Source organism: Gallus gallus, chromosome 2 (genome assembly GCF_016699485.2).
Source record: "Gallus gallus isolate bGalGal1 chromosome 2, bGalGal1.mat.broiler.GRCg7b, whole genome shotgun sequence".
Taxonomy (NCBI): domain Eukaryota; kingdom Metazoa; phylum Chordata; class Aves; order Galliformes; family Phasianidae; genus Gallus; species Gallus gallus.
Genome location: NC_052533.1, coordinates 37,035,366 through 37,062,268, shown reverse-complemented (window position 1 = coordinate 37,062,268; position 26,903 = coordinate 37,035,366). Strand labels below are relative to the sequence as shown.

The 26,903-nt window shown below is 43.5% G+C and overlaps 1 protein-coding gene across 7 annotated transcripts in view; it reads right to left on the bottom strand.

Moving 5' to 3' along the window:
- Positions 1-26,851, bottom strand: part of UBE2E1 (ubiquitin conjugating enzyme E2 E1) — a 45,139-nt gene extending 18,288 nt beyond the window's left edge. The window contains exons 1-3 of one of the 7 annotated variants that reach the window (XM_040696252.2): positions 26,574-26,851; positions 24,574-24,751; positions 22,337-22,387 (exon numbers count right to left, since the gene is read on the bottom strand). In XM_040696252.2, the coding sequence (XP_040552186.1) occupies positions 22,337-22,387; positions 24,574-24,725 (203 nt within the window). In that variant the 5' untranslated portion in view covers positions 24,726-24,751; positions 26,574-26,851. Of the gene's footprint in view, positions 1-22,336; positions 22,388-24,573; positions 24,752-25,875; positions 26,081-26,573 lie in introns of those variants that run through there. The other 6 variants (XM_040696253.2, XM_046938192.1, XM_015281794.4 and 3 more) reach the window with 6 other exon arrangements.
- Positions 26,852-26,903: the final 52 nt, after the last annotated feature.

Here is a 26,903-nt window from a genome sequence, read left to right as displayed (position 1 = left end):
CAGGGATGTGCTTAGGATGGAGATCCCCAGCAGGTGGGCAGAGTTGTTTACCAGGGAGCCCAGGCTGAGGCATCCTCATCACACCTCCTGGTCCCACCTGGCTCGGGAGCAGTGTTCCTTCAGCTGATTGCTGGCTTTCTCCAAGTTTTAACCTTTTGCTGTCATGAAGAAACATGTCATGCTGAAGGTTACACTGTAATTAGCTGAAAACACTGATGTTAATTAATACTTCAGAGGTACGTTCTCAGGATCCCAAGACTTTTCCAGCACAACAGAGGTACTGATTTTTCTCAAACTCCCTGGGCAACCTAGAAAGTTCAGAGAAGGATCTTAAGTGACACCCAGTAAATAAATAAATAAATCACATTTCTTTATTGTGAAACATTAGGAATTTAATTTGCAGCTATTCTGATGTGAGATTTTGTTGTATTTCATAGGGACAGACACAAGAAAGAAAGCACACCTCTCATACAACTGCTCTTAAGACAGTAGTTTGTGCACTGCTAACCTTTTAACCTGAATGCTGTTATAAGCAACACCTTAAAGCAACAGTGAAAAGATGAGGGAAGAACTCTTCCTGTGTTCTGGGAGCTGTGGATCACTTCTGTTGCTCTATAACTACTTCCACGCTGACCTGTGGCAACAGAAATTCAGTGGCACACCTACAGAAGCTTTACAACTGACACTGATGTATAACTTGCAGCTAATTTTACACTGAATAAAATAATTTTGAGAAGAAAAATTAAGTACATTGCTTACAATTAGGCAGAAATATGACACGGACATAATAATATATAGTTGTATGGCAAAATGCCTGGGAGAACTGACAGCCTTAGCGATCATGCTTGATGCAACTTCACATACATATCAGCAGAAGAACAGAAATGTACTATTAAGGAAAATGACTTGTTTCTAGTTGCTATAGCTTAATTCACTTTCATTTCCGCACTAAAAGGCATTTGGGATATTCCTTGTAGTGAAATAAAGATTTTCTAACTGCAACGCATTTACAGTATATACATACATCTGCAGTAGTATCATTATGTTAGCAAATTTTCTTAGCTACTTTAGGTAATCCCATCTGAACTTCCAAGAGAAATGAAGAGAGATTTCTTCATTATTTAAGTGTCTTCGACAAGATTTCAATTCAGAAAGGTCAATAATTAAAACCCCTACAGCACACACAAAGCCTTCTTAAATAAGCAAGAACGGACAAATGCCAAAGGCAGATGATACTCTCATCATTACAACAGATCTTCAATGAACTTTTACACTGTGCTTTTAGTCAAATGTAGTTAAAGCTTATGATGAGACAACTCCTTTTCCAATTATGGCAGACTATCTGAAAATAGTTCTGCTGAACTTGTCAGAGAAAGGTAAAACAGATCACATAAACACACAATCATTAATAAATGCTCATCATCCAAACGGCAGTATCATTAAGAGAGCAGCAAACTAGCCAACACCAAAATTATTTATATATTTATACTGAATTAAGAACACCCTACACGTCACTCATGGAACCTGTGACCAAGACTTAATGATACTGCAAACACAGAATTTCATCACACAGAGTCAACCTTAAGATTAAATACTAGAGTAAGACACTGTTAGCTTTAGAACTCCATTATTTGAGACTAATATTAAGCTGACAAAAACTGGTGAGGCTGCACTTTGAGTACTGTTATCAGTTTTGGGTATCTCACTCCAAGAAAGACATTGAGGCCCTGAAATGTGGCCAGAGAAGGGCAACGAAGCTGTGAAGTGACAGGAGCTTAAGTCTTACAGGGAATGGCTGAGGGAACTGGGATTGTTTAGTCTGCAGAAGAGGAGGCTCAGGGGAGACTTCATAACCCTACAACTGCCTGAAAGGAGGCTGTGGTGAGGCAAGGGTCAGCCTCTTCTCCCAGGTAACAGCAGAAAGATGAGAGGTAATGGCCTGAAGTTGCACCAGAAGAAGTTTAATAATAGGAATTTTTTCCTCAGAGAGAGTGGTGAGGTGTTGGAACAGGCTGCCCAGGGAGGCAGTGGAGTCATCGTCCTTGGAGGTGTTCGAGAAGCGTGGAGATTAGCAGGCATGGTGGTGATGGGTTGATGGTTGGACTAAATGATCTTAGTGGTCTTTTCTCACCTTAATGATCCTGTGATATTACTCATAAAGATGCTTTTGTCACACATGCAAACTCCTCATATGCATGCTACACACACACACACACGTAGATACATACATACATATATTATATATAAATACATTTTACTTTTATAGCATGATTTACAAAGAAGAGATTGACTGTAAACAGTTATCCCCTTTTAAACAACATTAAAATAAAGCTCACTCCAGCTATTAGCATAATAAAAGCTGCGTTACTGAGGAGATTTTGATCACAGGTCAAATGTAAATTTTGTCACAGAACTTTGTTCCTCTACAAGCTAATCAAAAGGAATCACCAGCCTGGATGAGATCTGAAGCACACCTGTTCCACCCCCCATCTCTCACTGGATTCCAGTATTAAATGGGCAGAGATGAGCATTTGATGTCTCCTTCCAGCTCATCTGCTCTCCTTGCATTACCAACACACTTGTCAGTAATGAGCTGAACCTCAAAAACAAACATCTATGGTTCTCTTCTGAATGACCAAGCTGGTAATTGTGTCTGGTTCTGCCCTCCATAGAAAAGTTGGAGTCTTCTTGAAGCTTACTAAATTCCTGTTTCAGCAGTGTAATATAGCATGGAATCTGTGTCTAATTTCGTTCTGAAAAATAATCTTTAAATTAGGTTTATCTATCTTTTAACCTCATTTCACTGAATCACATTTCATACACCTTTGTTCCTGTATTAGAAGACAGAGGAAAATAAGGTTCCCAGCTATTTGCTCTGGAGAATTAAAATAAGGAAAATAAATATTTGGTCTGCAATCTGAAGTAAACAATAATTGTATCTTCACATGGTAACTCCTCCAGTCGTTACTGTCTTTTTTTTTAATCATTTCCATCTCCCCTCTAAAAGCTACCTATTTCTCCATTATCCTTTTTGAAATAAAACGAACAGCATTACACAAAATTGGATGGAGAAGGCACTAACATGTATGTATATATTACATATTATTATCATCATTATGCCATTCCTCTTGGTCATATTTATTGTCAGCAAGGAACACTTTTGAAAGCACCCTTGTTGCTCCTGCATCCTGTAAAAAGACAGAATGTTGCATCCTTTACCGAAGGATAAGCTCTAAGAACTTGTCATCAATTGAGGTTGCAGCTGAGCATTTTTAGATACAAGCAACAGGCTTTGCTTCTGTTGTGAATCTCGCTGTAGTTTTTAAGATAATTACAGAACAGCAGAATCTTACAAAGGAACACATACAAGCTCTGGAAAAGGAGCTGAATGCCTCTACAGGAGACATCTTAAGGTTCTTTCCTTTAAAGTCACATAATGTATTCAAGTTGCTTTTCCTAAACTCCCCAAAAGAGAATCTGAATATTTTGGCTACTGCCCAGGGATTTCTAAGTGCTGTTCCTATTACACTTCTGCTCAACTACTTTTTTCTTTTCCTATTCTACAAATGTTAGAGACGAAAGTCTTCTGCATATCAAGTGGATATTTCTCCTCCCTGGCCCCAACACGGAGGAACTGTATGGTTTAAAGCCCTGCTGAGATTTGCAGGCATAAATGTCAACTACAATACTCAAACCTTTTAACATATTTATTACTTCAGTCCTGATATTTTTCCACTCCATGGAATTAATTCCATAATTCAAAGTGCCACTTGTTAAAAAGCCAAGACATGGTAAAAAGCTTGCTACGATCATTGCCATCTTCACAGAAATATAGTGATTTCACTTCTCACAGCATACTTAAGTTTAATCAACTTTGAGGCTCTTGCTCTGTGTGGTATTAATCATTCATAAGTCTTAGCATTCTTCTCCTCACTCTGTAGGTCATTTCCATAGGCATTCCTGTGCAACCTGATCAGAGACAGTGCATAGAGGTCTTTTCTGGGATGAGCTCATATGGAAAGGGATGTGGAAAAGAGGTATGGAAAAGGACAACATATTTAAGGAGGACACCCAGCCCCAAAAATATGCAAGATGTGTGGAAATGTGTATGCAGAAGAATGGAGGGAGAAAAACATTTGCATATATACAAGCTGTACAACTCTGGACAGCACAATTTGTTAGGCTCAGAATTCAAGTAAATTTTAGTCTGGAGACAAGCCTAACTCAAAAGAACAGAAGAAAGCACAGTCTTCTGATACACCTCAAGGTAAGTTTGCATGGGCTTAGTATTGCTCCAAAATTATCATAATTAATAAGAGTTACTTTGAATAGTCATGATAGTGACATGCCTGCCCAAGTCTACTTCAAATCCTGTTACATTCTTTGCCTCCATAATTTCATGTGACAGTAAGTTTCATAGTCTAATTATATGTATGAAAGACATATAATAGCTTCCTTTTATTACTCTTATATTTGCCACCTTTAATTTCAATAGAATATATCTTTGTTCTTATGAGAAAAGAAAAACAGATGTTTCCAATTTATTTTCTTCTGTACTAGTATTCAGTGCACCATGAAGTGAACAGTTAAATAAATGACTTAAGTATTTCATTCTGGCAGTGTTCTTCCAGACAGAGTGAACTTGCCTGCCTACTAGCAGAATTAGAGAAAAATGAACAAGGGAAGGAAGGAAAGAAACTCAAACTTTATGAATTCTGGGCAAGAAGATTATGAGATAACATCAGAAAACAACTACAAACATTACAAAGTCCCCTATTCAATGCTAGTACACCTATATTTGAAGACAAAATCTACAAACCCTAAACAAATGAAATAGAATGTGTAACTGTAACTGTGGCTAGCGAAGGCGAGGGACAGTGAGAAAAAAAGAGAACCCATCACATCACCTAAACCTCTGAAATCACACATTAAATTCAGTATGCTATTTTAAGTCTGGTTGTAGAAGCTGTTACAGTAAACAGCTGCAACTTGCTTTGTGAGCATAAGTAAAATCTGAGATGTCATCATCAGCACCACAAATGAATGGTATAAAAGGGATCGATGCCACAGTTCTGCAAAGACATTTCTAGAAGTTTTGTTGAAAGAGGGTACCTCCATATTTGCACAGAACTGCTATTATCAGGCTGAAAACTGCCCCAAACTCCAACATGACTTCGACCAAAATGTTCTATAAAACAGTGATCTCTATAGAGAGGCATTAAGTTTACAAAAACAACAGAGGAGATTTCAGAGAGACACCACAGCATTACAGACTGATGACACTGGTTACAATTTCGATGGACACCCTGCTTGATTTAGCTACTATGAGACAGAAAGGGACAATTCAGAGAAACTATAGGGCTCTCCATGACTAGGCTACAGGATTGATCCCTGAATACGAAGGTTACCTACCCTGAAACCCAATGTCAGCCAGCAGAAGGCTGACAAAGCATAATTCCAACTTCCCTCACTCTCCAGCAACAGAGATACCGCTGCAGCTGGTTGCACCCAAACCAGCATCAGGCCACTCAAGCAAAATCACAGAACACAGGCAACAAACTGACTTCAGAAATCTGGCAGTTTCTGCAGGAATCCTACTCACCTGTCAAGTATCATTTGTGCCTGCTCTGTGCATATTTGCATTATTTTGGCTGAAACTCTTTCTCCAGCTAGATACTGAAAACCACAACAGTAAAATAGGAGGACAAATAGAAAAATCAGTATCCGACACCACCAAGATCACAGTCCTTTTATGTCACTCTACTTAAATGAGGGTTACAAACTCTTCATTTTGGATAATTTGGTTGTTCTTATGCTTATGATAAAAACAACAAAACAGCTGACATCACTATGCCTCGTTTTACAGTGTCACGGGATCCCTGATCTTTGCACCAGCATCATTAATACACATTTGTTACAGGTCAGAAGGCATTACCTGTATGTGACTGGCTTTCAGGACTTGAAAACAAATTTCTGGAACAGAGGAACTCTTGTTGACAGTACAGGTCATTTGGATCAGAATTTTTTCTTTTTTTTTTTTTTTAAAGGTATACTTTTAACAATGAAAGAATTCATGAAACAAAGTGACCATACACAGCTCAAGAGCACACTTTTCCAAGCCAAAACCCCCTGAAGACAGAGGGAAAGCCACCAGTCTGCTCTGATCAGCCCAGGGCACAAGGGCACAACTAGTTCTTACTTGCTGGCAGAACTGGATGGAAAAAGGAAATCCAGGTTGCTGAAACATAAAACGAAGCATTTTAATCAAGTGTGGTGACATTCAGATTGAGTTTTCAAGAAATGTACAGCTTTAAACAAACCTGAGTGGTCAAAGTAGTTCTAGCCATACACACTCAGTATTCCATGTATAAAATCAGGGTGCATATGCCTCCCATGTAAATAAGCGTGCAAGCGTCACACACACACACAGTCTGTAGTCTCTGTAGGTATACTAACTCAGTTCAGTGGCCATTAAAATAACTAGCTACTGCTACAGTAATGACACAGTAAAACTACACGTCATTTAGAACCAATAAAAGAGAATGTGCTCACTTTAGCCCCTTTGCTCAGATATTTGTGAGTTCACACATGCTCTTATACTATCTTCCATAACGGCAAATATAGAATTTCATCATCACTTCAGCAAATTGCTTTTGCTGCACAATGATGCAGCACTGATCACAGCTAATACCTTTTGCTCTCAGTCATGATGACAAACTTGGCCTTGCCATTTGCATCACTGGGACTAACAGTGGCAAGTCAACATTATCCTTGGTGTCTGATCTTATAATCCTTTTCTATGTAACTATTTCTGTGCACGTAAGAGAAATGGAACGATGGGAAAGGTAAACAGAAAATTACCCCTTACTTCTTCAGAAAGACAACTGCTTTCTGGCACATGAACTTGAAAGGGGTGTTTGCAAACTCTGTGCATACTCTGAACACACCACCAGCAAGCGGTGGATCAGATGCAGCACTGTGCTCTTAGAGCTGTTGAACAGATAATATCTAAAGGTTTTAAGATTTCTAAGTTACTACACATTACCTTGTAATCTACTAAAATGAAATGAGATGGTGAGCAAGATATAACTGAGCTAAAACCTACATCATTTATTTCAAAGACTAAGTCTGGCACCTACATTATATTCCCCTTTTTCTTGGAACAATTTAGCTACTGCAGAACACATACTGAGGTAGAACAAAGCACTCTTTTAGAGCCTTCACTACTGTAAAGGATTTATCTTTAGATGCTGGTAAAATCCAAACACACATTCCATCTATTGAGCATCTTTTCATCTGCACAGTTTGCTTTTGTTCTTTAAAGCCAAGTAGAACATGCCCCCAACACTTACATGTGCCGTCCCAGCATACGTGCTATAGGAGGAAGGCAACCAAATTCACATATGTTTCTGCATAGTGGAAAACAGGTTCTAAGCCACACAAGCACCCAATTAAAGCAGAATAGCCTCAACTAAGGAAATCTAACTATTAAAAACTTCTTGGCAGCTGTGACCAGTGTGGATAAGGAGCTGTAAGAGAGGCTGCCCAGTGGCCGTTTTGCTGTTTTTAAACACTTTTCCCAGTAGAGCTAAGAACAATCAAGAGACTCATCATCTCCACAAGTCTTCATCATCTCCATCAACTCTTACTGTAAACAGCTAAAGTTGAAAGTCAGATGCATTTCGTGATTTTACTCTTGAGACGTGGAGTTCTATTACAAGTATGAAAAGAGGTAAGTAAAAAAAAAAAAACCAAAACACTAGAAACAGTAATTTAAGTCCTTGTTATCTTCGGCACTACTTGTACTTTCCAACATAAAATAAACCACCTTGTGTAATCCAGTGAGGGTGCTAAGGATGCACACGGGACCAACCCTCTACAGGCATGCAAGCATTAGAAAAAAAAAAGCAGTTCGACACAATTTCCCTCTTCCAGATGACTGTCTGACTGCACACACATTTTCCTTCCTTTATTTGCTATGTGCTCACTTGCTCTACAATTATTTAAGTCTCCTGAAAATCAGAGGACTGCTAACAGTCAAGCCAATGCAGAGGAGACAAAAAGCAATCCCTGCCCTCACCCTCGTCTCACCCCCAAACCAGCATGGCATGCCCTAGCTTTTCTTACACTGTGAAACAGGATAAAAAATAGGAACATGGGAGCAACACGAATTTGAGCATGGCATTATTACTATTATCTTTAAACAAACAGCTTATATGTTTGCTTTTCATTAGCTCCCTACGGTGGCAAAACTATAAATGTAAAAGTTAGAGACATAAAGGGGAAAAAAAATGAAGTAGCCAATAGCAAAGACTTCAAAAACACAATCACACGGTTTGTTTTACAGCTGCTTTACATAACAATAAAAGTGTAATATACCATGGGTTTTCTGGCAGCGTGTACACAGACAGCATCACACAGCAATAACAAGAGTAAGCACAAATGATCTCTTTGGAACAATTAAGCAATTTGAGAAGCACCACTATGTCCAAGAGCTAATGGCTCCAAAGAGGCATAAAGGTCAAAAGTGTGAGTTTCTCTCTACTGACCAGCAATCTCACACACACCCCTCCAGAAGAGAGAATAATTGCATAATCATATTTATAATCCCTATCAGAGAATAACCCTATATAAAAAACAGCACATCAAACAGAAAGAGGTCTTTTCTCCAGAAGCCCAAAGCAATGCGCATTCTTCCATTCAGCCCCCTCAGCATAATAAATAAAGGAAGAAAAAGAGATGCTTACTCTACTAGCATATAACCAGCTGAGGAAAATATAATCACTGGACATACATAAAACCATAAGATACTTGAGGAGTTCAGCAGAGTTTGACACTTCTAAAGAAAGAATGGGTAAATAAAACATAAGTTAAAACCCACAACTCTCCCAGTGACCTTGAACTCTATTAACATGAACACAGAGACACACAGAAACACTTGTTTCTGCACACAGTTCATTAACTAGCTTCAACAAGGACTGAAATTTAGCCCTTGACCTAGCAGGCCATTAAGACATGACACATTCTCTTCTAGGAAAGCCAGTCCAGCTAAACATCACAGATTCACTAGTATTTTAATATTCAGAAAATGAGATTCTCCCACTGGAAGTAAAACATCTGCTAAAGCAGCAAACAGATGACTTTCCAAAGATGGCATTTAGTGCGTGCATGCGAGAATGACTGGTAAAAATACTGACCAAAGGATATTGCACTTGTGTGGTGCACAACCGTGTACTTGGTAAATGCTTGCACAGGCTCACCTACTGCACATTTTAAATGTCCTCATAACCCCAAAGTGAAGTTTAGATGCATCCTCTTGACTAGAAACCTTTTAAGATAATAAAATACACTTTCCCAATGAGCAACGTGTAGATGACAAATATCAGTTCTTATGTGTACCTTGCATTCAAATTGCCAATTTGGATAATTCCAAGTGATTCAAAAACACTTTCTTCTTCCCCTTTCATCAAGCTACACGTTATTCATGATCTGAATGCTTAATTAAAAAAAAACCTACATATACATTCAGTAGCTCAGATGATCGCTGCCACTTCATTTGCAAGTAAATTAATAACACAAGAAATGTTTTGTCAATTTATTTGTTATTCCTCATAAACATTTCACTTCTGTCAACAAGGGAACCTTGCCTGCGGAGTTGGACAAAGCCAATGGCTTTCTGCTGAAGGATCAGAGTGATCACCAGAAGAGAGAATGGTCCAGCACCTGCTCAGCTCAGCAGGGCTGAGAGGCAGGAAGCCACCAACACGGCTCCATACAAGCCTGGGATGGTTTGCAGAATGAGTGGCAGCTCTCTGGGCCAGAACAGGCACACAGCTCTCTTTTGTAGTGCTCTATGCCATTGCAGTGCCTGGTGCCTGTGAGATTGCAATGATGAAACAGGAGACAAGTGCAGAGAGAGCTGGCAATGGGTGCAAGGGACTGGCAGGTTTACTGCTGGAAAGGGATCTGGCAAAATAGTTTATTCCCCATTGCTCTCTGATCCTAAGGGCCACATCTAGCCCCACCCCATAATTTCAGTCTTTCTTGGTGTGTCACAGTTTAGCTGCCAACTCCAGCTTTGCTCTTTCCCCTCCCCACCCCATTCATTCTCAATCAATGAAAACTGCTGCAAACAGAATAGACTTCACTGACTACAGACAATTCTCCTTCCCAGATCCAGGCCCCAGTCAGCACTCCTTTCTTATCTCTTCTGAAGCCAAGCTGTGAACCACTAACAAATCCTATCCATCTGCTCAGTCAGCCATGAGAGAGACCATAGCACATCCTCACTTATCCTCAGCCCTTCTCTCCACTTCTACAGCTGTAACTGGATCACAACAGCTTACTTAATCCTCACTGCAAAGTGTCACCATGCAAAGGCTCCGCTAACCAAACCCTATTCTTCAGACTTCCCTAGCAAAATCCAGTACCAGTTAAAGATGCCCTAAATTGCTACATCTGTGATATTCACTGTTGCAACGAAACATGTACCTGAGAAATCTCAATGCTAAATGCTGATTTCTCTGAACTTTCCATCTTCTCATAAAGAAGATTCTGCCATGAAAAGCAAGCCAAAAGTCACTGTAAAGTAATATACCAAGCACAGCTTGCACCATCTATGAGCTAGAAAATCTGCATTTGCTGTGGAAGAAAAAAAAAAGCTGTCTACAAGACATACCTGATACATTACAAAACCTCAAATGCAACAGTATTTATAGTCCTTAGGAGTTTAGTACACACACCAAATACTAAGTACTCTGTACTGGGATGTCCCAGCACATGTAATAGCTCTGCAATGTAACTAGTATTTCCCCACCTAACAGTTAGTCTCTCTAGTTGCTGAGGTTGAAGGTGAAGTAGGAGCACACAGACAGCGAAGAGATTTGCTGTTGGACACTGTCATTACTTCTGCTACCGTCAAGGAAATAAAAAATAAAGACAAAATCAAAACAGCACTAATACATCTCAAAGCACATTATCCTACTACAATGTAATAGCATCACAAAGCAACAGCTGTGATAACCTTGATGTGCATAAAACCGGAAAATAACCAAATCACATATTCGAGGTAATACAATAGCTGCCGAATAAAGCAACTCGCTTATTTACCTCAATCAGATAAGAAGGAAAAAAAGTGATGTTGCAACATAAGCAGAACTTAATTTTGGGGGGGGAAGAAGGAAGATGGAGACATACACAAGCCCAAGGACTGGAGCTATTTCATTATTAAAGAACATTTAAATATAGCTAGAAATTTACATACCACTTTGCAAACACTGACAAAAATAAAAGAAGGCCTTTGACCTGAAAATTTTACATTCTAAATTCAACAAGACAAATGCATGAAGGTTAACCCTTCACAAAAGCAAGGAAAAGTGTTGGAGTGACAGAAAACGATGGCTTGCTTTAAAAGGTGAAGTATAAAAAGAAAAGAGACGAGAACTTTTCTATAAAGGGCAGAAGTTAAACATTTTATATGGATAAAAGTGGTATCAACCAGACCAAGGAAACAGAAAAGAGACTAACGTTAGTGGACTGGAATGAGGGACAAAGCAGTTTGAGAAGCAGGAGGACAGGAGAACAGAGCTTCTTGTGGGTACTCCATATAGAAAGTACAAGGGTGGTCATCTAACTTAGTATTCTATTCCAGAGAGTGGTAAAAGCTTAGAGTAAGTGATTGTGGCCAACACCTCCTGCCCACACTGCCCTTGCACTCCCACAGGCACAGCATAAGGGATGTTTAAGAGTACATCCCTGACTCTTTTCTTTAAGTCTGGCTACAAACCTGTTGGCCATGAATTTGTTCAGCATGGTTCTGAGCGTGTTGATGCTACCTGCCTCCACAACCTCCTGTGCCAACGGATTCCACAACTCCACTGTCCACTGCATGGAAGGCCTTTATCTGTTTTAAAATGACTTAACAGTTTCAGTGAACATCCCTGTTTTTAGTATTATGGGATTTTGTGAATAGCTGTTCTTGTCATGCTTCTCCACCAATTGGTACAAAAGCAAGGTGTGCTCCTCTGGGAGAGAGGGAGGCCTCTCCAACTCTTCTTTGCTTGGTTGGTTATTTCTCTTCCCCTTCAGCCCATCTCCCTGCATTAATACTTCTGCCTTTATCTCCTTCTGCTCCTTTCTAGCCACCACTCCTCTAACTTTCCCCTCTCCCTCCTACCGGTTGTTTCCTCACATCTCACTCATGCTCTTCATCATGCACTTCTAAGATATAGGTGGTCAATCCATGGCTTAAGAACAGCATGCAGCTCATGTAGCAGTCAGAGGAGGCCTGCAAAGATACAGCTGGACACCTGTCTCAGATATTGTAATCTCCCAGGTATAGCAGATTGTGCCTTCTTGATTTGCAGAGCATCATTAGCAGTATAAGATTGTATAAACACATTGAGTTTATTGATATATGAATACTGTACCTCCTGAGTAGGGCTGTAACAAAAGCAGCAGAGCAGAAACTATTTCTGCAGTTCATATGCTTGCCTGCCTTTAAGAGTCACTCATTTCCAAGAAGAGGATGACCCACAGATGGCTCTCCCCATTTACTGAAGAGGAGGATGCCCCACCTCTTCTGCTCTGTATAGAAAGCATTAACAAAGCAGAACTAAATCACAAAAAGAAATGGTCTTTCTACAGTTCCATCTTTGCCACAAATGTTTCCTTCAGCAACCAGTGCAAAATTGCCTCAGCCATCCTGATGTTCTGCCTCTCACATTCACCATTAAGGTCTTGCACAATCTCGCTGTCCATAGGAACACAACATCCTCCTGCCTAGAGTGCTTTTATGTCCTTTTCCATTCCTCACCTACAATTCCTTTACTCACTCAGCCTCACCAATGCGTGCAATCTAATTAACCTCATAAGGAGACGAAGGGGATAGAACAAATTGGAAAAATGCTGTTCTAAAGGAAGTATTACAATTTTACTAAAGGCTTAAATCCTGGGATGTAACTAAAAGACTAGCAGATGAAGAGTAAGCCAAAGGCCTGATGCTAGTTACATTCCTAGTCAGAGATTTCCTAGGTCATTCTTGTAGCTATACACATCTTCTTGCCTGGCCTCCTAGATCACAAACATGCTGTATAATTTGAAGCAGGAAGGAAAGCATAGACACAGATTTAATGCAATTGAGGACTCCATTCCAACTCACGGTATTTTGAGATTTTATTTTGCATAGCTATTTCAGCATCCTGTCTTGGCTCTCTTGCCCATAGTCCCCCAAGTGTAAGCAAGCAGGAATAGTTTCATCAGAAGCCAAAACACAGTAAGATTCCCAAATTAAGAATTACCCCATCAAAAGCAAAATTAGACAATCCTTATTGATAAACAACTTACAGGGAGGTGAAGGAGGGCACCAGCTATAAATGCTTACATGCACTGCCCAATGCCTCTCCTTTAAAAAGCTTACCAGGACATACAGGAAACAGTGTGCAAATAGGGTATTACAGCCATCAGTTTGACTGATCAGGAAGTTCTGATGACATGATCTTTTGTGGAATACTACACTGCTGATATAATTGCTTTAAAACTATGTTATTACAACTGTGTGCGTTTTAGCCATCTTTCAAAGCCACCCGCAATGGTTAAGCACCGCTTTAATTAAATATACTGCACTTTCCGTGCCATTTGTAGGCCACTTCTCGGAGCTGCCCGGACTTAGAAATAATAAGCAATACAACAAAACTTTCTGGAAGTTTTCCATTTGAAAATTCCAAATGTATGGTATATCCATAACAGCCATCACTTGAATTTGCACCTTAAAATGTCAGTGGAGATGTTCAAACAAGTGAAACATTTTAGAAAGCTACACCAAAGATAGACTTCCGTGTATAAAAATCCCTACTGCCCTGGAGCTCTGCTGCTGTCTCATAGGATTCTGTTGAAGCTCTGTATTTTGCTCCTTTTCACCAATTCATTTACTGTGAAAAGTCACCTGCAGCTTAAGAATTAATTTGTGATGTTTGCGGGTCTTCTCACCCCTGTCTGCAGCTCTCCTCAAGATACTAGGCACTAAAAGAAAGAAAGAACAGCAAAGACCCGTCTCCTGATCTCTCCTTAACAGATGCTGCAATTAGTTTCACTGGCAGAAATCTATCACTGAGATAGTGCAGAAAGAGCATTAAATGTTGGCAGTCCACCTTCCATGGGAAGTACCTCTGCTCTAGCCAAAAGCATTTGCTCCTGCCTTTACAACTGCCAGTACCAGTTCAAGATTCTCTAGCTTCCAGCAAGTCCAGCTGCTCCAGGGGAAAAGGTGAGAAATCCAGTTTTCTCAACAATCATTAACACCGATACAAAAAAGGGCAAAATATTAACATGCTGATTTGGTTTCTACTCACTTTTGACTGTAAAAGTTGAAGCCCTTGGATGAATGAAGGGCTTCAAATCTGTACCGATTCACAGAAATACAGAAGCAAAGAAATATAACCAGATTCTACACCATTAATCACACTGCCTCTTTAATCCAATTACTTTGTATTTTCTCTTAAACAAATGAACCGCCAAAACTTGGCCTGGGCCCAGTTCTTGAAACAGCTCAACTTAATCTTACCTGATCTATATTTTCAGTTGTGAAATCAGAGAGGAAATGGGGGAAGATGTACTGTTTGATTTCACATCTGCCATGAGTTATAATCTGCACGCCCCACTCTCCTTTTCTCCCCCACCTCCCGTCACAGGGCGTGCAGGTTAACAAAGAAAACAACACCGCACGCTGTACGTTGCAGTTAAGCGTACAGATCTGTAATATATTCTCCTGGTGATGTCAATTAGCCCCTCATACACAGAAAATATGTATTAAATGCACCGTCGTAACCACTACGCTTTCCACAAATGCCTTGGAAGACCAACTGCACGCTGCTGAAATTTGCAAATTGGCAAGAGAAACAAGAAAACCCTTCTGAATTCCGAAGTGCACAGTGTTTATTTTGACAGTTTAGGTTTATTTATAGTACTTGACTATACATGTTCTCTAGTTCCTCTTGTAAAATAATGAAGTCAGTATTCAGACCTCCACTGTTAAGCCTCAGAGGGAAAAATAAGTATAAACTTATTTCACTCAAATAAATGTACAGATTGGCAAGATTCTACTATAATGACTAAATTACATCATTAATTTACCTCAGTACTTTTAAGTACTTTCTTTTCTAGAGAAAGCACAGCCTTTTACTTCATACGTGGTGTGCAAGTCTTCACAGATATGCAGCAATCTCTTAACCCATTCACATAAAATAATATACTTTTTCTGTTGGGTACGTGAAGCATTCGTAGGGAGAATCACAGAAGCATAGAATGGATTAGGCTGGAAGGCACCTCCAAGATCCTCCAGTGGGTTGCTACCTACCAGATTAGATTGCCCAGGGCCCCATCCAACCTGGCTTGTACATATCCAGGGATGGGGCATCCACAGCTTCTCTGGGCAGCCTGTGCCCACATGCTTCACTACCCTCTGAGTAAAGAATTTCTTCCTAACATCTACCCTAAATTTCCAATCTTTTAGTTTAAAGCCATTACCTCCTGTCCTATCATGTAAAAAATTGATCCCCTTCCTGCTTATTAGTTCCCTTCAAGCACTGGAAGGCAGCAAAGAGGTCTCCCCAGAGCCTTCTCCAAGCTGAACAAGCCCAGCTCCCCCAGTCTTTCTTCATAGGTGAAGTGCTCCAGCTCTGTCATCATTCTTATGACTCCCCCTCTGGACTCACTTCAACAGCTTCATGTCTTTCTTGCGCTCGGGGCCCCAGGCCTGGATACAGTACTCCAGCTGAGGCCTTACAAGGGCAGAGCAGATGGGGACAGACACCTCCCTCTCCCTGCTGGCAATCCATCTTTTGATGCCGCATTGGTCTATCACATGCAATTGCACAAGAGCACAGGCAGAAGCTGCAGAAATCTCTCTGTGCACAAGCTCCTCAATAGCCTCCCTTAACCCACTGGAACGACTCCCAGCAAGGCAGGTTGGCTCCGTCTCAGCCCCAGAACCACCTCTTTGACAGCGGGGCCAAAGTCACCAGCCTGTCAGCCTGCATCTCAGCTGCTTATCAGAACTGGAGCTCCCAGTCACTAACAATCTGCCCCTGGTGGCATCCTCAAGTGCAAAACTGTCCACTATTGCTTCTTCACTGCCCTAGGCCAGCCAGCTCTTTCTGCGGAGATAATTTTGTCTTCATATTAAACAGCAAAGAGATTCAAGCCCTTTCAGTGTAAATACTCCACACACAACACTTCCCATTTATGTCTATGAAGTGCCATTCACATATCATGAATATTTCTTAAAACAAAACCAGACATATCACCCTCTGCTATATACAAACGTGTCCAACAGAAAAACCAAGGCGTGCAGAGCTGGGATACAACTGAAGTGAAACCAAATTAAAGACTTCATAACGCAAAACGTACAATTTGTCAGATAAAACACATACGCAGCGTAATAAATACAGTTGCACAGTGCCCTCCAAGGGCAGCAAAGCTGAAAGTCAAATAATAAAATTAAGTGGTAGACAAGAGAATGTGCACAGAAGGGATTTCAGTCCCTTTTGTTCTGAGCCGTGGTACGATTTCAGTCGCTCTCAAGATTCATCGTCCTGATATTTGGCATGCAAGAGCACAGAACGCAGCTCATATGGGAATTGCTGAGCCAGGATGTGCCAAACAGAATCTACTATGGGATCAGGGAGCTACCGCCACGGGATCCCGTTTTACAGCAGCCCTGCCTGTAAAACGAGCCTGATGCTTTTAAAGGGAGCCAGTAAAAACAGAAACATCTTCAGAAATGTGAATTCCTGGAATATCAGCTAATCAATCCGCAGCAAAGAAGCTGCTGCCGTGCTGCTATTGTCTGAGCGCGTCAGGCAAAGGACTTTCCCTGCAGGAGCTGCTACCTACAGACACTCGGAATCACCACGTATAGAAGCAGTGTTATCTTTATGGTTTGCGAGAGCCCGTACACAGCTGCGGAGGATCTCTAAATTAGTTAATACACCGTTTCAAAAGGAAGAGTTATTTCTCCAGGGACCGTGCACCAAACAAAGGGGGGAGGGAATGGTGAACCACGGGTAGTTTGTATGACAAAAGGTATTTTTCAACTACACGTAGCTCTAATTAGGAAGGTCCTCCCTTCCATCCCAGGGCTGGGAAGTTCTCACAGTAAATGCTCTCATTTCAAAGAAACCAGGAGGGGATGTGAATGAAAATAAGGAGTGCTAAAATCCTTTTGACGAGCTGAGAATTTTCATTAAACATTATCTGCAGTTTTACTTATCTATCTCTGTTGTGGTTTTGTTTTTCAAGGAAGGAAAATCACCATTTGTGTCATTCTTGCCCTAAGAATGCATGCGCGTATTAAAAACAAAACTAACCTGCCTTACTCTAATTAATACTTTTAATTGCAAAGCAGAAGGCCACAAAGTTCTTGCTGGAGTATGTCTATGTGCAGGAAGGTCTATTCCAAGCGTGAAAATAATTTAAAAAACAAACAGTGTTACAGTCTAACAGTGACAATCCATCCTCAGAGCACTGTAAAAACAAATGCAATCCAAACAAACGCTACACTTCCACAGCGTGTAGATGAACTACATTAATTAGAGGAGGATACCATCGAGTTCAAAGCAGCCTTTAAGCCACACATTTTCTGCACACGACTCTCTGGCCAAGCAATTCCACGTCGCAAAGTTTTGAGAACTATGAATATCCCACCTATTACAGCACAGAGCGCTGCTCCCACCATCTATACTGAGACGTATATTTATTAAGTGCTGACAGTGAACTTTCACAAGACTCTTAGGGAGATCTGGTCCTTATTGTGTGAATTTACAGAAACGGGGCAGAAGGAGCCAGGAAACACAACTGTATTTTATTATTCTTTAAATAATGAATCTGTGATAGCTTTTCACTGCGAAGCGATGGTAAGCCTTGCAAGAAAGACTTGAAAATTATTGTTGTTTATATAACAGCTGGTCTTGCCTATATGGACTTAAATGAGCCATGTGGAGACAAACTTGTTTCAGTTTGGGTAAGAAAGATTAAAAAGCATTAATTCTAGTTAATATCCATTTTGGTCCCTCTACACAGATGGGAAAAATACCATTAAATTACCATGCTTACATACAGTCAATACCAGACACCCAATAAAGCACAAATTCAAAGCCATGCTCACAGCACAACCAATGCACGCAGTTCCAGCAGAGCAGCTCAGCTGCAAGTTAGCCTGAAACAAAGGAGATTTACATTCATTTCTCCACTTTGCCACAGATTTCCTGCGTGACCTTCGACGAGTCACTCAGTTTTTGTGAGCTGCATCTCCCTGTCTGTGAAATGGGGGAAAATCATTTGTTTCATAACCTTGCAGCCATTAGCAGATTTACTTTCAGGAGACGCTCAGATATGGAGGTCAAAGAGATGACTTTTATAAAGAGCACAAACAGTACTGAAACTTTAATTAACTTCTGTTAAAGCTTTGGAAACCTCACCACAGTGATAGAACCAAAGCTTTGGCACAGCGCTCACAAGCGTTACCTACACACAAAGAAGGTCTGCCTATGCAGGGAGAGGGAAACACGTTCTGACATCTGCAGGCAGTTGTCAGTGCAGCCTTCCACGACCCAATGCAAAGATATGCCATACCGCTATCCCCAACGTATACATCAGACCAGAAGTCCAGTGCCTCCAAATACCCGAACAACAATACCTATTGTTCTAAACCAACAGCTGCAACTTTCTGATATCATACAAAATAGGAGATGGAATCACCAGGTACCAACTCAAAAGATTTAAAGCACCTTAAGACCAGACAGTTATTCTCCAATCCGTCTAAACCACCAACCACTTTTGTATATGATAGCCACATTTAACTGTTCTCCCTTAACACTCGTCAAATCATTCTGCAGGCAACAGAAAATTAAGGATCTCTACGATGCTGGCCTACTAAAAACATAATAAAAAAGCAGCAATAAGTACTCAGCCAAATGCCATACACACACACACACACACACTACAGTAGGACACTGATGAGAACAGCACTGCTACCACCAGAATCCACAAAACTGTAGAGTATTTAATAAGTCTTTTAAGAAAATATTGTCAAGTTTGCAATCTATTCCTTAAGGCAAGCCAAGCTTATACTGCATTCCCTCTGTAGAAGGAACAGTACCAGGCTGCATAAAACCAAAATCACACCACGGGGAGGGGAACAGGAGGGGCAAATGAGTTCCCAGAGATGATGGAGCAGCCAAAAGATGGACCGCTTTGGGGGCAGAGGCAAGCTATGGCAAACCAGAAGCAAGGAAACTACAGAGGGGAGAGGAAGTTCTGGGATAAACTTCCCCTCATATTACCCACATACATATAAAACCCACACAGCTGCTCAATCACACGGTGTTGAGTGTGTTGGCATTTTGTTTCTTTCTTTTTTTTTTTAAACAGTTGATTTGTGGGTTACACACATGAAAATTTGGTCACTGCAAGCTACAAAAGTAAAAATGAAACTCATTTGAATTTAAGCCATTTTGTTTGAAATATCAAATGGTTTTCATTATTTGTAATTGCATCTTATATGTGGTGTTTTGTAAGAAGAAAAACAAAACAGCTCTTACTAAGAATCGTTTACAACCTAAAGCTTTTTCTTTCAGTATGCAGAGTTGCTGTGGGACGTGTTAAATATCCTGAGCTCCCATGACTGCAATAAGACTGCGAGAAGAACAGCACTTTGCAGTAAGGCCAAAAATTAAAGCACTGCCAACTACAAACTGCCATCCAACACAGGGCACTGTGCAGAACAAGGGGAAAAGAAAGGGAAAGAAAGGGGTGTAAGGCCAAGCGTCCAGTCAAGAAAAGCACAAAATAATAGTTCCAAAGTGATATAAGGATGCAGTTTCAGATCCACTTTTTTAAATGTGACTTCTGAGACCTTGGCACCCCTAAAGTGAGACCTGAAAAATATGTGCAGAGGCAAAGGCTGCAGAGGGGTGAGGGGCTTGAGGGCAAAGGGAAAGAAAGGATGGGCAAAGCAACGAAGATGGAAATTGAAACTAAGTTCCAAAACCGTGTATTTAATACCTTCCTCACAGCATGCCAGTAACACTCATAGGAAAAAAAGAAAAATAAAGGAAAGCAGTGACACTGCTAGCAGGCTTCCCCAGAGGAAGTTCTGGCAGCCTTAAACATCATGCAGCAACACAGTTCTCTCACTTGCTTGATGTCCTCACCCTCACTATTTCTTTTTCCACAAAGCTGAGCTTTCCCCATGACTGCGATAGCTGAAACTCACCCCACTGTTGTGGCAATCAGCACCTGCCTACCCCTTCACCAAACAGCTGCTACAAAAGCAAACTCCCTGTGCTTGAGCGTGCAATCTGAACCTTGTTAGCCATAAGCAGAGCTGTGCTTCACTCTTGGCACTCTCTTTATTGAAGTAGGATGGCTTCCACCCCATGTTGAGCAATACCAAAACTCCTTTGGTCACACACAAGCCAAAACCTCTCCATTCATGTTTTCCTACCTACCAACACACTAAGAGACACAGCAACAATTACACCAGTTTCACATATTGTTTGCAAGAGTTGCCAGCTCTCACTGTCACTCACTTGTAGGTTGGAAGGAATGCAGAATACTTACATTACAGGTGAGAATTAATCATCACTAACTGCACTATGAACTAATTATTGCTATTAGAAATATTTATAAAGGCTGAAACAACACAAACTTACTGCGCAGGCCTTGAAGTGCATTATCCACAGGTGTCTGTGTAATTTAGAAATTCACAGCCATATTCTATCTTGACAGATAGTCTGCTAGCTCATCTTTACCTGTTTCAATTGGCATCATTTGCAGGAACAAATTAGGGATCTAACATTATTTACACAAACCTTCAGATGAAGCCTGCAATCTGACACACTCGTACGTTATCACAGCTTTCGGATAGATTCAGACCTGCAGTTCTTGCCCCTCAATCATTCAGACTGTTATATGCAGAGCAAGCTAGGCTCAGTGCCTTTCTGAGACATGCTTCTGGGTGTTGTTTTTTTCCCATGAAAAAAAAAAAAAGTCAGGATATGGTGGGAGGAGGAGGGGGAAGCATGTGGACTTCATCTTGACACTGAGTCAGGATGCAGACGGGACAGACGCTTCCAAACCAGCAGCTGGAGCTCTGGTAATACACAGGTAGTCATTAATGTCAACAAAACACTATTGACCTCTGAAATCTCTAGCTATGACATCAGTTATCCTCCAAGCAGTACAAAAATCTTGGTATCAACCTTGACTTCTATTGTACTCACAAGCCTCAACCTATCCCTTCTGTCACTAATTATGTACCTTGGGACTGGTATTGAAAGAGTGGATCCGGACCATGAGGCTAACCCGTGTACCAGTGCTGCCCTGCAGACCAACAGTAGTGAAAAGCTTCAACAAAACCATTCACATACAGTTGTGGGTGACACCTCAGTACCAAAGAGACCAGCTTGAGCAGTTATTTGTAAACAGAGTTTTCCCTGATCGCTGCTATCACCAACATTAAAAGGCCTCAAACCTAGTTCAGGCACAGCAAGAAAATAGGAACAGAGTTGTGCTTTGGCAACAAACCAGACCGAAAGCAACTTTCCTCTTGAATGAACAAGCACAACCAAAGATGTTACACTACTGCCGCCGCCTCCCCAAACGCAAAGAGGCTCGGGCCACCAAGCAGTGAACTGAATCAACCTGCTAGATGCTTTAAACAAAAGGTACAAGTTCCTAAAACTTACTTAAAAACAAGCTGTTCCACAAAGGGCAACCAAACAGCCCTACTTGCTATTTCATAGGCTAATGCATGTGCTTCTGTAGGGCACCCACTGAGTGATGAATTCACACTTCCCTTCCACCGTAACATACTGTTTAGAACAGAGCTCTGAACTAAAAAGCTCAGAGCATTTTGCTATCCTCTGCTTCCTTGGCAGAACTCTTATTTATGTAAGATTAGAGCAGCCAGGCATTAGATTTATAAACCAGAAAAAAAACAAAAAACAAGGAGAGTTTCACACTCCTCTTTATAGGCTAGCTTCAGAAACAGACACAAAGCAGCATGACAGATACAAATGCAATTGTTAGAAAACATCAACAAAACAATCCCCAAAACAAACAGTAAACACATATCAGCACACATATAATAATCTCTGGAGGCCCCCCTACCTGGAAACTATTTAAAGTCATCCAAGCATGCAAAAAGTACTGTCAGCCGTTCAGCTAAGCAGCCGTTCCATTGCCCTCCTCAGAACCTCTGAGGACAGCTACAACAAACGCAAACGTGGTTCAACCCCTCTCCTTCCCCTGCCCCCCCAGAGAAGAAATCAACACCAACCTGCAGTTGGGAGGTGGATCTAAGGTGATGTCAGCCAATTCCTTCTGAATCCTGTGGCAATAAAAGCAAAAAAGGAACAAAGGTAAGTCACTGCGTAGGACAGCAGTTAACACTTACGCCTTACAGACATAATGTCGCCGTGAGTCTGCAACACTACATAAAGCAGAGGCATCTTCAGTTGTAGCCTCCCACCCGTCTGAGCACACTAAGCAGGACAGGCACCCGATTACAGAGGCAGAAAAGCAGACAGGCACTGCGAACTGAGCCCAGACAGGTGCATCGCTCTGCACTCCCACGATTCCAACCACAAGGGCAGTGGGAACGACTGTCTTCTTTACTCTGCCAGCCAGCCTGTAAGTGAGGGGGAACCCTCTGCGAATGCAGTGCACCAAGTGCTAGGAGGAAACCGCAGTCAAAAAGGAAATCTGTCCTGCTGGACTGAAAGAAGCAGTCATCACCAAATTGGATCCCCTCTGCTGCTCATCGCCTCCCTGAGAAAGAAACACCAGCCCTAAGGGAGCGAGCAACTGCAACATTCCCGAGGACACTTAAAGGAAAGGGAATATCTATTTCCGAGGCCCCTGCACACTCCTGCAGCCTTCAATTCCTCCCTTTCCTTCCCCTACCGAGCATACCACATCCCCACGTCCCTTCCCCCAGAACTCCACACGCTCCCTCCCTTCACCACGCTCAGACAACACCCAGTGCTCCCTGCCCAGACTATTCTGGGCTCGCACAGCACCACACTGCTTTTGCCACAAAATACCCAACCAGCTATCATCCCCTTCCCTGGAGTCCCATTACTGTCACTCAAGCTTCCCCTCCGGATCTCCCCACCCTCTCTCCTCCTTTAAACTCTGCCAGCGTCTCCTGCCTCTCTTCCACTTGTCATGCATGAGAACCACAACCTTTTCATACTTACAATCAGCAGGCTTGTAAAACTATCCTCTTTTTAAAATAGTTTAGGGCACGACATGTAAACACCACTTACTGCTATCTATGAGCTTGCCATGGAAACGTGCTGAGTGGAGATCTGGAAAAACCAAACTGCCTTAACCCCACAAAGCCACAGAGAACTTAGCTGTGATGACAGGGCATTTGCATAAAACCCCAGCCTCTTTTCACACCTGAAGACATAACCTCTCTGTGCTGCTTAGCAAAGCTCTGCAGTGAGATGGTTTATTATTCTTACTGGAGCACTCTCAGTTAGCTTGAAAACTTCCATTTGTCAGCTTAACTCACTGGAGCAGAATGATGCCGGACTTGGGTGAAACAGAATAAATAGGAAAGAATAACAGCTTTTTAAAAAACAAACAAACAAACAAAAACACCAAGAAAACCAACCAAACAAAAAAAACCCAAATGGCTCCAAGAGTGTGTTCTGATGAAGAAAGCTGACTGTCATAGCGTTTCTCTCACATACAGACATTACTTTGGAACAAAAATGATTTCATCCTCAAAAACTGCCCCCCAAAACACCATGTGCCATAAGCAAAACCTGTTTTAGAGCAGAATGCGCACAAGTGGACCTGCAAGTGCATTATTTATTTTAGTCCACGTCGAGTCATACACCAAAAATTCAACATAAGCATGAACAGACAGAAAAGCAGCAGTACATACAGGGGGGGAAGATTTGGAGCTACATTACACCACTTGCGCTGATTATACACACCCTTCCAACGCAGGTGGTTTAATAAAGCCCCAGATCTTCCTTTCATCAGGCAAACTCAAAATTCTTCACAAGCATTAATTAATCCTCAGAGCAGAAAAAAAAAAAAAAGGCCATTATATATTCATCCCAATCTACAGAGAAGAAGACTGATGTTGAAATTAAATGCTTTACCCAGGACCACAGAGCTGCCAGTAGTAGAGAAGGAATGAAGGTCCTACATACCAATCCCACATCCCTATCACTGACGCAAACAAGGAAAAGGGAAGACAGTGGAGATAATTGAGGGGCAGCATGACAACCAGGTGGAAGAAGAGACAGGAAAATACTTGGGATGCAATTGAAGCAGAAGCAGAGGGTAATAGCCCAGAGCACAGGAAAGCTGGGCACACTCACTACACAGTGAGGCTGAAAAAGTGAGACAATGGCAGCTTAGTGTGGAAAGGCTGAACTTAAGCGATGGAGATGAGGAATGGGAGCAACAAGAAAGCAGCAGAGGAACAGCAAAATCAAACGAGGAAGGAGAGAAGATGCAGCAAATCAGTGAGAAAACTGACTGCAGCCTCACCTCTTGGCACTGGTAGATAGCAGCTTAGAGTTTTTACTCATGCTGACTTTGCTTTCCTTCTTCTTAGGTGTGCTTGTCTCTTTCTCTGTCTGTTGGTTGGAGGATGAAGATGAGGAGGAGCTGGTGCTGGCCCTCGAATCGTCATCCGACATAGCGACCCCCCCACCACAACCCCAACCTGGAGAGGAGACACCACGGGGCGTGGGGAACAAACAGTGAACACAAACACACACAGAGAAAGGCAGCTGATAATCTCGCTCTGTGTTCGGGCTATACTCCCTTTAAAGGGTCCTCGTGTCTCCCTCTCCTCCTCAGGCCCTACAGCCAGGCAGGAGGAGCAGCAGCTGCTCCTGCACTATTAATGCTGAAGGAGAAAGGGACTTTCAAAGCTTCTTCTCAGGAAGCAGCAAAAGAAGGGACTGGAACAAGGACAACGACAAGGCTCAGGGAAGCTCACAGCAATTCCTTCTAATCACCCCCAAACCCTGCATGCAAGAGGAGCCATCGGTACCCACCACCAGCCAGCCTAGGGTGTAGGGGACAAAAATGGAGCAGCTCAGGCCTCCATGGTGGAAGCACACGGGGGAAGTTGGGAAAGGATGGGCTGGGGGTGACTATCGCCAGCACTGTGATGGAAGTGGGGCATCATAGGCAGCAGGGTGAGACCACGACAGAGGAGCCCTGAGCGAAACCTGTGCCCTCTGGATCAAAACCCGTGCCTGCTGGATCGGGTACTGGGAGCACCGTGGGGCATAAAAGGGACCAGAGAAACGGGGGGGCAGGGGACTAGAGGACATGGGGGGATCCACTGAGGCCCGTTGCACTGCAAGGCACACCGGCATGGGGGAAAGGGAGCAGTGGGGCTGTGCTGGGTGGGGGGGAGAGGAAAAGCAGGGCCAGGGCCTAGCTGGTGAGGGCCCGGGGAGCGGAGGGGGGGGGGCAGCCCTTCCGTGAAGGCAGCCCGGGGCAGGAGGCAGAGCGGGGGGCGCCGGGGGGCAGGGCCGGCCCCGAGGGGGGCCAGGAGCCGTCGGGAGGGAGGGGGTACCCGGCAGAGCCGGCGGGCGCTGGGGGAACCGGGGGGAGGGGGGGGGGGGGGAGCTGCGGCAGGCCCGGGGCGAGCGGCGGCGGGCTGGGGGGGCCGGCACGGGGCCGCCTCCCTCCCGAGGCCGAAGCCCCCCGGGGAACCCCCGCCGGACGACCCCTCCGCTGCCCGGGGAGAGCCGGGAGCCGGGGGGGCCGGGAGCACCCCCCCGGCGAAGGGCCCGCAGGCCGGGCAGCGAGGGGCCGGGGGGACAGCGGTACCTGACAGCCCCGGGCGCGATCCCCTTGCCCCGCCGCCTCCCGCCCCATCGCCGGGCCGCGGCCGGCTCTGCCCCTCGCCCCTGCCTCCGGGAGCGGCGGGGAGGACGGCGAGGGTTGCCCCGTCCCCGTACCTCTCCCTTTGTGTCTGGCTGCTCCTCCTCGGTGCGGCTGGGCCTGGCCACTCGTGTCTCTCTCGCTGGGAGAGAAGCGGAAGTGCTGCAACAGCAACTATTAAACAGGCAATGGCTTCCCTAGCTGCCTCCCCCAACGCCGAGCGGGGCTGGGGGGCGGCGGGACCGGGGCGACACCCGGCGCGGCCTCACGGCGAGCGGGGCCCGAGGGGAGCTCGGGGAGCCCCGCTCCGGGGCTGGGGGGGTATCCCGGCAGCCGCAGCCTCTCCCCTCCCCCTCGGCGGGTGCTGAGGAAGGAAGAAAGGGGCGATCGGAGGGGACGGGAGTTCGTAATGGGGATCCTCGGGAAAGTGCACTGCAGAGGTGCCGGCTGTGAGGGTAACCCCGGCTGCCGTCTGCGCTTCAGTGCCAAAGCCCCAAAGGGACGAGGTGGAAGCAGGTGGCTGAGAGAGGAGCAGGCTGCTTAAGGCTGAGCTGAGCGGGAGCTGTGGGTCCGGGGGGGGGGGGGGGGGGGTTATTCGCTTTCCCCCTATCCTCACTACCGTTTCAGCCCCCAAAGCTTCTCACCTGCTTTGTCCCTCCACCACCAGCAGCAACTTCCCACCTGTCTCAGAACGCAATAAGAAGGGAAAAAAAAGAAAAAGAAAAAAAAAAAAGAAAAAAAAAAAAGGAGCCCAGCCCAAACCCCCACACATCACACATCGAGCCCCGAAGGAGCCCCGTCAGCTCTCACCTGTTCCAGCCCCACCGCAGCACCTGGCCGTCCCCTGCCCTCCCGGTCAGCCCCGAGCCCGCAGCAGCGCTCGCCTTCGCCCGGAGTTCAGGATTCCATTGTCCCCCACGCTGCACTCGGTGACATCACTGACACACAAAGAAGGGGCACTTCGTGATGTCATC